The 13,019-nt window shown below is 40.2% G+C and overlaps 1 protein-coding gene across 7 annotated transcripts in view; it reads left to right on the top strand.

Moving 5' to 3' along the window:
* The window catches only part of LOC127504428 (IQ motif and SEC7 domain-containing protein 1-like), an 83,137-nt gene that overhangs the window by 52,270 nt on the left and 17,848 nt on the right, over positions 1-13,019 (top strand). For 6 of the 7 annotated variants that reach the window (XR_007927376.1, XM_051878963.1, XM_051878967.1 and 3 more), the window contains 2 exons: positions 7,763-8,042; positions 8,266-9,467. Coding sequence is in view for 6 of the 7 variants with exons in the window: in XM_051878963.1 (XP_051734923.1) it covers positions 7,763-8,042; positions 8,266-9,467 (1,482 nt within the window). In the remaining variant the exon portion in view is untranslated. Of the gene's footprint in view, positions 1-3,969; positions 4,211-7,762; positions 8,043-8,265; positions 9,468-13,019 lie in introns of those variants that run through there. The other variant, XM_051878969.1, reaches the window with a different exon arrangement.

Genomic DNA, 13,019 nt, shown 5'->3' with positions numbered 1-13,019 from the left:
AAATCTTTCTGGGGAACAGACGCGATAATGTGGAACGACTCGGATCGGGAGGTGAGGTGAACTAACAGACTGCATAGCCTGAAAAGTAACGCAAAAGGAACAATACATTACTTTCCATAAAAAGTAACTAAGTAACGGGAGTAACACAATATTGTAAGGCATTATTAAGTAACTTTCCCCAACACTGGTCACAATACTCTTTCTCAGTCATTTTGAGCTATATCTGTTGTTGTTTGTTGTTGCTTTCACAATATTCTTGTTTCCTCCCATTTTGCTTTCTTTAAATATCAAACCATGTTGTATTTATTCTAGTTATCTAATACACTTGACTTTTAAGTGTGGCTTTGTGGCTACAGTGTCCAAATAGTTTTTGGGGCCATTGCATGTTGTATATGTGATGTGTTTGACTCTGGTACATTCTTATGTCATCTACAGTAAAATTGCAAGTGGGTCATCTGGTCTGCGGCGTGTGGCAGGCACATATGGAAATCCACTTGAGACAACCGGCATGCACAGACACACAGACACACACACACACACACACGGCTGAAATCTGCTCTTCATTAACGTGTTGGGCTCCTAAAACTCCCAAAGATTTTTTCTGCCCCTTTTCTCATCCACCATTATTCACTTGGAATGCAGGAATCCCCCTGTTATTTGTCAGACACAGTGGGGATGCTTTGACAGACACCACGTCGTCCTGCACACACACACTGTGTATTATATCCCCTAACTCTAAACCTAACCATCACAGAAAACTTTTCAACTTTTCAAAACTTTTCAAAAAACATCACTTACTATGATTTAAAAGCTGTTTTCCTCATGGGGACAAAAAAATCTTCCCACTGACCTTGTGGGGACATTTGGGACACAAACACAAACACACACACACACACACACACACACACACACACACACACATACATATTTATCACAGTTTATTACATTCTGTCTGGATGCTCATAAAGACTCAAAAAGCACATTTCCTTAAATAGACTGACAAAAACAAACTAAAAAATGCCAAATTCTAAAACAGTACTTGTTAAATAAGTAATGTCAATACCATCAAGGTTTTTTGTTGATATTTTTTATTGGGTTTAATAATAAACAAGACAATGGAACTGCAGAGAACACATTACTGTGTATGTTTTTTCCCCCCAGTTTTCTGATAGAAACCATCCAGTGTTTATGGTGGCCACTCTTGATTTACTGTAAGAAACACAATTCAGACTGTAGGGCTTTTGTGAATCTGTACACTATAATGAAACCCTGAAGAGGAAATTATGTCATCTTACACTGTTCTTCATTTTCCCCTCAATCATACAACAGCTGTTCCTTTTTACTGTGGCCTGTGATGGGGAAATGAATTTACTAGAAGAGTCATCCACTCTCATAGCACACACACACACACACACACAAAGTTTTGTTTTGCTATCTTAGTAAGGACATTCCATAGGCGTAATGGTTTTTACACTGTACAAACTGTACATTCTATCCCACTACACTACCCCTAAATCTAAACCTACATTCAGAAAACATTCTAAATTTTTACTTTTTTAATAAAACATTGTTTAGTATGTTTTTAAAGCTATTTTAAATATGAGGACTCATGAAATGTCCTCATAAAACGTTTACGTCGTAATACCCATGTCATTTTAGAAATTTGTGTCCTCATAAATCATGAACAAGCACAGACACACTTCAAATATGCATTTTTTTTTTTTTTTTTTTTTAAACATGCCAAGAGTGAACCTGCAACTCTGGCCGATGTCTACCTATCCAACAGGGGACCTCCATAGCCTGCAATGGAACTGTGTGTGTGAACACAAAGTGAAGTCTGTTTTCATTATGTAACTTTATATATATAATGTTTAGACAGGCATCAGAGATCACAATAAGTGTACATAAACATATATAAACATATATAAACAATATACAATTAAATAAGAATGACCAAACCATCAGTTATCAGAAATGTAAAACTTTGAATTGCTTTAGGAAAGACCATTTGAACCTGTTTTTCATACAACGGGGGGAAAAAATACCGTCGGCCAGATGGCAACAGTTCAAAAGCAGAGGCGAGAGGACGCCTCTTATCATTCACAATATTATTTGCCTTATTTAACGCGCTCTCTTTATAGATACTTTCTATGCTTCCTATGCAAAAATCTTATTACAGTGTATTTTTTTTATCACAAGAAATAGCTCTTTAAGATAACAATTGCAGGTCACCACTTTATACAGTGAATATTGATTTTATTAAACAAAATGCCTTTGGTCCCCTGTTAGATGGTACAGTGTGACACCTGTTTGGTTGCTTTGCCATTTTTTACCATCACAAAAAAAAAACACTGTAAAGATAGATATCAGATATCAACATTTTATGTTGACAATTGAAATATATGAACTAGGGATGTTGATTCTGCATGTTTTTTCCTGAACGACAGCTGACACCAACACTCTCTCACGCACACACACACATGCACACACGCACTCTCTCTCTCTCTCTCTCTCTCTCTCTCTCTCACACACACATACACACACACACACACACACACACACAAACACACATACACACTCTCTCTTTCTCTCTCTCTCTCTCTCTCACACACACACACACACTAGTTTAAACAACATTAACAGAGGCATTTCTAATAATATATCTACATTGAAATGGAAATTGTTTATATACTTGTGTGCAGAACACAAATGTGATAAAACATAATATGATTAAAACATAAGAACATCAGAACATAAATATTAATAAAATATGATAAACGAAAAACATAATATGGCCATAGAGTTTCTCTAGCTAATTTTCATACAGATGATACCAAACTACTTTGAGAAAATGGTAAGTGTGCCCTAATCTTGACACACTAGAGACCGCTCCGATGAGGGTAGAGGATAGGCATGCGTAAGCTGTGAAAAGAGCCGAGTTTTAAGTCCGGTGAGAGTACAGGGAACCACTTTGTCCACCATTTGCATTCACACTGTCTAAATCTGAGCTGTGCTGTGCAACTTTGTCATGCGTGTCACCAAACATTGAAAATGAATGACATCCGGTTGCTTTGTCTCAGCAATTGTTGACAGAAGTGACAAAAGTTGGTCAACAAATGACAGGGATTGTGGTCATGGGTCAATTTAAAACAGCTAAATTAAAATAAAATTTCCCCTAATAATATTTTGCACGCTGCATCATTATCCTTTACATGATATAGTCATCTCTAAATACGTTACAAGTCGTCAGTAAATGCGCACTGTTGTTCCTCATCTCACCCTCACTGATATGACATGGTTTCTAAACTGTGTGCTGGCATTTGTGTTTGAACACTAGGCAGGCTCGCCACCCGCGAGAGAGGAAAGTGTCAGTGTTTGCCAGGACAGATGGTGCGTGAGATTCATCTCTAGAGAAATTATGCAAGAAGTGTGAATTTTACTTTGTCAACAGCACATCTCCATGACTGCATGTACTCTACGTGTGGATATGTATGTATGTATGTATGTATGTATGTGTGGATGTGGCACTAGTCACTGAGATCTTAACCCTGTTGTCCTTTTTTTAAATATGCTGACATACGTCATAATTAGGAATAAACATTTCTGTGCTGTACTTACATTGACTTGGTATTGAAAAGCGGCATCTGATAGCAAGCATTGACATTTCAATACCAGTACTATTTACTTACTAATGCTATTCTTATGACTAGGCTATACCAGTATGTTTATAGAAGCCTTTTTATTTTGCCATTCTATAAAACTGATAAACAAAATATTAAATTGAGGACGTTTAAAAAGACGTAATTCAACTGCATTTCACTTCATTGCATAAAAAGGTGTGCTGAGTTTACATTTGAAGTCATTCCCTTATGCTGCTTTGTTGTGTCAGTTTACAGTTGTTTGTACAGTGCTGCATGTGACTGCAGGGATGATCTTAAACCTGAAAGAGGAAGTTGTTGAAGGAAGTTTCTTTTCTATGTGATCTGAGCAAAATGATTTACTTGCAGGCCAGCTCGTGGCTCTACGCAGAGTGTGATTGATGTGCTGATTTGTAAATGATTGGTTTTATCAGAGCAGACTTTGGCTCTGTGCTGGAAACTGAACTGCCCTTTGAACTTCTGGCTCGTAATGGCAGATAAGCAGAAGAAACTGGACTTCTTTGGCAGGAGATCTTTCTTTGGACGACATTCACGTCGACAAGCTGCAGAGAGTAAGAGTTAGTGAGTAATGTTCATGTAAATATGGAAGATTATATATGCTCTGACTGAGGTCTAAAGTAATGTAAATATAGGACACGTGTCTCATGCAGTGTAAACAGGTCTTCTGTTACTTGTGCTGGATAGAATCAGAAAAACTTTCTTAACTCAATCACTTCAGTATATTTAATAGAATTTGATTTGAATCAGTTCTGGTTAAGCCTCTAAACATAATTTAATTTTACCATAAATGTTTGTTTCAGTTGTTCTCTGGGATACTTGAAGATTTTCAATCAAGTCTGCTATCAGAAGGATGTTTTAGTTTATATATCCTTTTTTTTTTTTCCCCTCAGCTGTTGGATATTGATGAGAATCTATTATACATTTCCACCAAAAAGCTACTTGTGCTCACTTGTGCTAACTCGCCAATACAATGCTAAGTTGTTGTGAGTAGTTGCTATGTATTCTTTTTGGTGGCTAGAGGATTCTGGGAGGTTATTAGTTAGTAGACCAAATGCAAATAGACCCAAGCCAGAATATCTCTATGATATTTTGGTTTGTCCATTACTCAATTTAAGCCCATTGTCTTGAATCTTTGTCTTGTCTTTGAAAATCAACCCAGCTCTCATTCACAAGCTGCATGATTTATTGTATCATCCAGGTCTATGGCACAAACAGTGCAGGACGAAGTATGAGCAATAATAATATTGATCCTTTCCTTAGCAAGCCTTTTTATATGTTGGCTCATATTTCATATTCTTAGTTTGCTTAGTCTTGGAAATCAGGCCATACGTGCTTTTCACATGTTAACAGGGCTTAAACATGCATGTATTTGTGCCTAAAACCTGTGTGTGCAATACCTTTAAAGCTGAAATTATGATTTATTAATAAGTAATCAGCAATAATCTCACAAGTGTTGAATATGAACACAACCGAATGTTATGTTTTATAGGCAAACCATCAGAACACTGCATCTTATTCGACAAATGAGGAGGAGAATTTCTTCTCTGGAGTGATCAGTGAAGCTTTAAACAGCATGATTTCTCTAACTACCTTCTAATTTTGATGAAGTTACATTGCACCACAGTCTGATCTAACAGGTGACATCACTGGAGCTCCACAGACTGTCCCATCATGATTCTGAGTGTGAGCACAGGAACTGGATGACCAGGAGTCCCATTTGAAAGTGTTAAAAATTCAATCCCTTTTTTTTTTCATTCCACTGCCCTGCATCTTGTGTTTTTAAATGCGAAAAGAAGGGTTGTTCGCACAGAATAGGCTCTTGCATTACACTGCGCTGCTTTTAAATAGTTTTCTATGGTAACGCTAGATGGATGTGTCTGGTCATTCCAAAAATTGTAGCACTCAAGTTAAATGACGTTTAAACCAAAACAGGTTTAGTGTAAGTGGCCTCTAAGTCATGATAGTTCAATTTGGGATAGGTTCAGCATGAAAATGCAATCACGAAAATATATTTAGTATATTTTTATATCTCAGCTGTTATTGGGAATTGGACACTTGGTTTAACTTGAAGATCTTGGGTAAGAGAGCATCTTTAGAGATAGAGCAACGTTTGCCAACCCTGTTCTTGGAGGCACACCAACAGTAAACATCAGTTTCAGGTCTTGGAGTCTCTACTAATGAGCTGATGAGTCGAATCAGGTGCGAGTGATCAGGAAGAGTTTGAAAATGTGTACAGTTGAGCCTTGTCTCCACCACAGGAACTTACCCCAGGAACTAGGGACTTTGGGGTGGTACTCAGTGTGTTTCGACCGCAGGAACCCAGGTCTAAATGAAGTTCCGGGTAAAAGTTCCCCCTTCAAAAAGTCCCTGCTCTCGAGGTAGTACTTTTCAAAGTTCAGGAACTTTTGGGGGTGGGACTTGGGTGCTGAACATGCTGATTGGTTGACTCCACGCAGCATTTTATTTCAACCACCATTTTTAAAACTCTGTTTTAAAAATGTAAGAGTAAGAGTTGTTTGCTATTCGAATCAACAATGGAGTTTAAAAATTACGACCGATAGACCGACGACGAGGTTCAGGCTTTATTAAGCTTATTTGCAGAGGACAAAATTCAGCAGGTGCTGGAAAGTCGCGCGCAGTCCTACGTCACCGGACTATCTTCATGGTACTTTAGACCGCGATGGAAACACAGACAGCAACAGGTCTGGGTAAAAAAGGTTCCTGGGGGTATTCCAGAAAGCAAGGTTAACTTACTGTCACATATAGCCTGAACTCTCGGTTGATTAACCCAAACTTTGCTTACTCGAGGTATGCTGCTTCCAAAAACGCATCCAGGAGTAAGTTCAGCCAACCCAGAGTGTGTTCCCGGTTAACACACAAGACGTTCTCAACAGAGCGACGTGCCATTCTACTTCCTTCTTCTTCTTTAGTTTAATGGTGATTTACATAACCTACTTAGAGCACATTGCCACCTATTTGGTGGTTGTGCAATAATTTTTCAATCTTTTCATTTAATAAGTAATCTTTATTCACTGAGAATAAGAATTATATTGTTTGTTTGATGCTAATTATTTAATATCAAATATGTATTTTATTATAGAAATTATAGCATAGAAAACGTCCTGTTATAAAAAGGGAAAAAAAAAACAGATCCATGTGAGATGACAGTAAAATAAATAGATATATTAGAATTGAATAAACATTTAAACATTACCGCTTTATAATAGCGCTTTATTATATATACTGTATATATATATATATATATGTATATATATATATATTTGCATAATATTATATTGTATATATAACTACAACTATATTACAAATTTAGTTACATTTATACAACTATATTAATTATATTAGCAAACTAACCCTGGAACATAACCTGCTCTGCTGGTTCCTGCGGTTATCAGCTTAATTACCCTTAATCATACCTGGGTATGTCACATAACCTGCTTTTTGGAATACCCCCCAAAAAAAGTTCCTGGGACAAATTGTTCCGGGTAATTTTGGTGGAAACAAGGCTTTGGTGTGCCTCTAGGAAGTACTGACATAGAGAGCTGCTAATGACTGTACACTTGCTCATTTAGAACTGGATGGATTCATCAACATTAGAAAGGGTTAGAAGGTTACACACAATTTTGATGGTCCACTTTAAACATTCTATTAACTATAAGTAACTTTGCAACTACATGTCAACTAACTCTCATTAGAGTATTAGTAGACTGTAGTAGACTGTTAGTTTATTGTTTGGGTTAGTAGAATAAGTTGACATGTAGTTGCTCAGTTACTTATAGTCAGTAGAATGTCAGTTGGGAGCATCAAAATAAAGTGTTAGTAGATATTAAGCAGACAGTCTACTAATACTCTAATGACTGCTAGATGACATGTAGTTGCAAAGTTACTTAGAATGTCAAAGTTAGCAGAATGTCTAAAGTGGAATATCAAAATAAAGTGTTACCAGAAAAAAATGTTTGCACATAAGCACATGTTCTGAAGCCAAAAGAAAGTTTGCATGAGAACCTTGCAGACTTTGTTAATGAATGAAACCCATTGTACCATGTCAATGTGTATTACATGTTTTGCTTTCCTGTCTTGTCTAGTGTGGAGGGGAATATTCAAAACAGCGAGCCTGGCCCTTCCTTGGACACCAGCATAGGATATGGCCATGGCCCTGTCACTCACAGTTCTTCCTTGAGTCCCGACCAGTTTGAAGGCTCAGCGTACAGCCACAGCATCCAGCCAGGCCCACAGCGCCCTCAGCGACCCAAACTACAACACTCTCAATCTATCCTCCGCAAGCAGGCAGAGGAGGAGGCCATCAAACGCTCACGCTCCCTCTCTGAAAGCTATGAGCTCTCCACAGACCTTCAGGACAAGAAGGTAAAGTTTCAGGGCAAAATTAGTATTGGACCCGAAGTTTGAACTAACCTATATAATGCATTTTGTATTTTCCGCATGAGTATTACCAGTGTTGTGTGTGTTTCAAATAGACCTCATCTTGTTTAACTGTAAACACTATTGTTTAAATGGTTTGTACCCCCTAATTAACCCTAATCACTTTGTTGTGATACCATCTAAATCGCATATTTCCTGATTTTCCCAGGTGGAAATGCTTGAGCGGAAATATGGAGGCCGTTTCATAACCCGCCATGCTGCACGGACCATCCAGACAGCTTTCCGCCAATACCAAATGAACAAGAACTTTGAACGTCTCAGGAGTTCTATGTCGGAGAACCGCATGACCCGCAGGATTCTTTTATCCAACATGAGGATGCAGTTTTCCTTTGAAGGACCCGAGAAAGTCCACGGCTCTGTTTTTGAGGGGAAGCAAATGTCTCTCCTGGATGATACCAGCCAAGTGGGAGCCATGGTGCAGGCTGGAGAGAAGGTTCCCGTTATTTTGGAGGCCCCAGAACCCCAAAACGATTTAACAGATACAATCACAGAGCTAGAGGACACTTTCTCAAGGCAAGTAAAGTCATTGGCAGAGTCAATTGACGATGCACTGAACTGCCGTAGTCTACGCAGAGAGGAGATCCAGCCTGAACAAACAGTTTGTCAAGAGGGCCTGCAGCAGGAGGATGAGCTCCCTCAGCCTGATGAGCACCACAAGCTGGATGAGATCTGTGACGTGACACTATTTATCGATGAAGAGGAGCTCTCTCCACTGGTTCAGCCTTCCTGCTCTATAGATCAGCCATCCAGCACCGAGTCTGAGCAGCACACACAGTCCGTCGGCTCCTCGCAAGAGTATTGGTCCATGGAGGCCAAGGATGACAAGTTGGACACGGACACTAGCTACAGGAGCACTCCATCCCTCGAATGCCAGGGGCATTCACAGCTCTGTATGGACTTACCCCTGTTGACCATTGAGCCTCCCAGTGACAGCTCAGCAGATATAAGCGATCGTTCTGAGCATAGTTTGGTCCAGCCACAAAATATTCATGAACGGACTGTAGCAGGACCACAGGCCATTCCCAAACACATCTCACATGGACTACCTCCTAGAGTTCCCTCCCTTTCTCGAGACGAAGAGCCACTTAGACACCGGCAGGTGGAGAGCCACCTGGCCACCAACGGCAACCGACAGAGCAAGACAGAATCAGAATTTTCAGATGGAGACAATGACAGTATCAACAGCAATTCAAATTCCATTGACACAATAAACTCAGAATCCTCATCTAGAGATAGTCTCAGCAAGCAGACCTACCACAAAGACACTCGCAACAGCTGGGACTCTCCAGCGTTCAGCAGTGATCTCATGCGCAAGAGACAATACCGCATTGGCCTCAACCTCTTCAATAAGTATGTATTTCACTGACATGATACACAAAATACACATTTTTTCACCAGAAGAACTGGGTATGGGCTCTGGTTTGAAGTGCATATCATTTCTGTGTGAACGGGCTGAAATCTGTAATTGTAATAATATTTTTATGCCTTTTATCACCAGTTCTGTCTAATTTTAGCATGAGTGAGGAATAATATGATATTCACAAAACTTGGCAAAACCTTGAACTTTCAAGAAATCACATTTTCGCAGTACCAGGCCTGTGACTGCCATATACATTGGATGACAACTTTCCTTAACCATTATTTCCCATTCAAGATATGTAATCGCTCAGTTTTGGTGAGCCTTTTAAGTCACACATTATAAATCAATAAAACATTAGAATTTTTCTTGTTTAAAACATGTTGCGTGCCAACCCTGTAATTATGTGTAAAATATTTCAGGGTTGATGATCAGAGGGGTATTCCAGAAAACAGGTTATGTGACTTACCTGGGTAAGTTTACTCAGAGTAAACGGATAACCTCAACTTTCGGTTCCAAAACCTGAGGTAACTTTCAGGGTATGTAAGTAGCTTTAGCAGCTTATTCTCTGAACACAAACTGCTGGATTAGCTCATGTTCCAGGGTTAGTTTTCTTCAGAGGTGTTCAGCGCATGATGAGGCACCAGTGGGCATGACAGATTTCACACAATATTATATATTTCTAGTATATATATATATATATATACATATGTGATACATCTTACCTTACAAGAAATGTGGAACCAAAATACCTAAACATAAAAAAATTATACAGCCATATTATCTTTGCAAGCACAGACTGGTTTTTTTAGTTCAAGCAAACTTTTTTAAGTTAATAATTAGCATCAAACAAAGAATATAAATTTTGTTCACAATAATAAAAAAAAACTGATTAAAGATTAAAACATAAGATTAAAAAATGATTGCACGATTGCCCCGTAGGTGGCGATATGCACTAAGAATGTAAATTGCCATTAAACAAAAGAAGAAGAAAGAAGAAATATGGTGCGCTTCTTTTTAGCATCCATTTCCATGGTGACTCCAGTAAGCTTGGTTGAGAATGTCTTTGTGTGTTCACTGTTAACTCGGGTTGAATGAACTTACCACAGTTTTGGAACCTGCATATCTTGAATAAGCAAGTTTTTGGTTAATCAACCGAGAGTTCAGGGTATATGTGACAGTAAGTTAACCTTGCTTTCTGGAATACCACGCAGTGATCAAAATGAGCAAAAAATGCTAAGAATGGTCTTAGTCAGTAAATGTTACTGCTTCACACTACATTTCCTAATAATGATATATTAAGAAAGACTGTAAGAGAGATCCATGTTCCATGTGCTCAAAAAGACTTTCATGATGTCAGTCCTTCAAATATGATGTCTGAAATATCAAAGCATTACTTAAGTATGAAATGTCACAGCATAACAAGGTTGAACAGAAAGTGCAGGAACAAATTCTGCATTTGCCACAAAAAAAAAAAAAAAAAAAATTTTTTTAGAAAAAATAGACAGTGAAAGCATATTTCAATGTCATTAAGGGGAATTTTTTATCTAAGCTATGGCAATCAATACAATGTCATGGCGATTAAAATAAAATGCAAATTAGCAGAAAAGCAATTTAAAGGTGAAGTAAGATTTTTTTATGTTAAAATACATTCTATTTACATACAATTTATTGTTCATTGACTACTATTAGTATGCCATTCATGGGTTAGGGTAAAAACATTGAGCCCCCCAGGCACCATCTAAACATTGAGAGCAGTTTACTCAGATCTGTCAATCTCTTTCCAGCTACAACCTACAGGATGAGTTTGGGAATGTGGCTACTCTAGCAGGTGGAGAGTTTGGGCGTGGCTACTCTAGCAGAAGGAGAGTTTGGGGCATGGGTACTGTAGCAGGTGGAGAGTTTGGGCATTGCTACTCTAGCAGGTGGAGAGTTTGGGGGCATGGCTACTGTAGCAGGTGGAGAGTTTGGCCGTGGCTACTCTAGCAGGTGGGGAGTTTGGATGTGGCTAGTCTAGCAGGTGGGGAGACCGAGGCAGAGCCGCAGCAACATGTATTCAAGGTGGAGCCAGGGTGCCAGAGGACTGAGGTGGAGCTGGTGGGACTGAGGACCAAAGCGGAGTTGAAAGGAAGGCGGAGCCCCTCGGAGCCGAAGGGGTGGAGGGACAAAGCGCAGCTAAAGGTCTGGAAGTTTGTGGCACAGGCAGAATGACAACTGACCAAGGCAGAGCGGGAGGGACGTCATCAGCCATAAGGATGGTGGTCCCAGGTGGAGCCAAAGGAGGAGCTAAGGTGGAGCCGACTGGTCGAAGAGTCAAGGTGGAGTGAGGGGCTCGGTGACTGGAGGCGGAGCCAGGGGATCCTTTTGCCAAGGTGGAGTTGGAGACTGGAAGACCCGAAGTAGATCCATGCTGCAGAGTAGAGTTAGAGGTGGAGTTGAGGGACTGAAGAGAAACAGTGGTGGCGGGGCAGAGGAACTGGCTGTTATAGGCAGAGGAGGTGGGAGAGGGAGGCTGAGAAGGATCTTTGGAGAAACAGGAGACTCGGAGCTGAGCAGGACCAGCAGAAACACAGGAGACTTGGAGCTGGGTGGGACCAGTGGGGACACAGGAGACTTGGAGCTGGGCGGGACCAGCAAGGACACAGGAGACTTGGAGCTGGGCGTGAAGAGTGGTGATGGGAATTTCTTCTTCCAAATCTTCATAATAATACGCAGAGGCCAGCTGCTGCTCAGCCTCAGTGGCGGGAGTGTCGGCAGGGCTCCATCCATCCCCTCAAACTCCACGGGCACAGACGGTGTAGCTGGCTAACGCACCTGGTCAGACATTCCATTGGGCTCAGGTTCCGGGGCACTGGTGCTCCGTGTCTGCGGTGGGCTCTGGCATAGCCTCCGTGCAGGGTGTGGGGGCGGCTGGCTGGGCTCTGGGTCCGGAGTGGGGCTGGTGATTTCCTCCTCAGTGAGGCAGATGGTGAACGGAGATCCGTTATTCACCAGCACCCACTCCACATAAGCGGCAAAATCTCCCAGAGGACCATCCACGGGCAGGCATGCCTTGTACCGCTTGTGCTGGAATAATAAAAAACACACAGAGAGCAGTCAGGGAAGTTGGTGAGGCAGGCCAGGTCTAAAATTTTCAAAAAGACACGTTTTTGAATCCAGCATACCTTGAGTAATACCCCCAGGAGTGCAAGCCATGTAGACAGCCTCAAATAGTTGTGGTGCGTCATGTAAAAAAAAATGTGCCATGTGCGGATAAGTTGGATGGGTTTATTTATAAACGAGACACTCACTAAATTGCTAACTCATGACAAATGGCAATACAGCAAAAAGTGTTCCTAATATGTTGGACCTTTTCTTGAAAGTAGCTACTTTTACCTGTTGAGACATGCCTTCACAAGCACCCATAAGAGCTGTGATTGTGATGTTTGAGTTGGGGGAAGTGTGACATGCGAAAAGGGGCATTTGCAAAATATGCTTTCTGCTAAGTGCCACTAAGAGTCACAGAAACTACCTACTTTACCTTTAAAAAATAAGAAGTAATTATA

Source organism: Ctenopharyngodon idella, chromosome 22, assembly GCF_019924925.1.
Source record: "Ctenopharyngodon idella isolate HZGC_01 chromosome 22, HZGC01, whole genome shotgun sequence".
NCBI lineage: Eukaryota > Metazoa > Chordata > Actinopteri > Cypriniformes > Xenocyprididae > Ctenopharyngodon > Ctenopharyngodon idella.
Note: the sequence above shows the minus strand (reverse complement) of the source record. Positions and strands in the feature narration are given on the sequence as shown.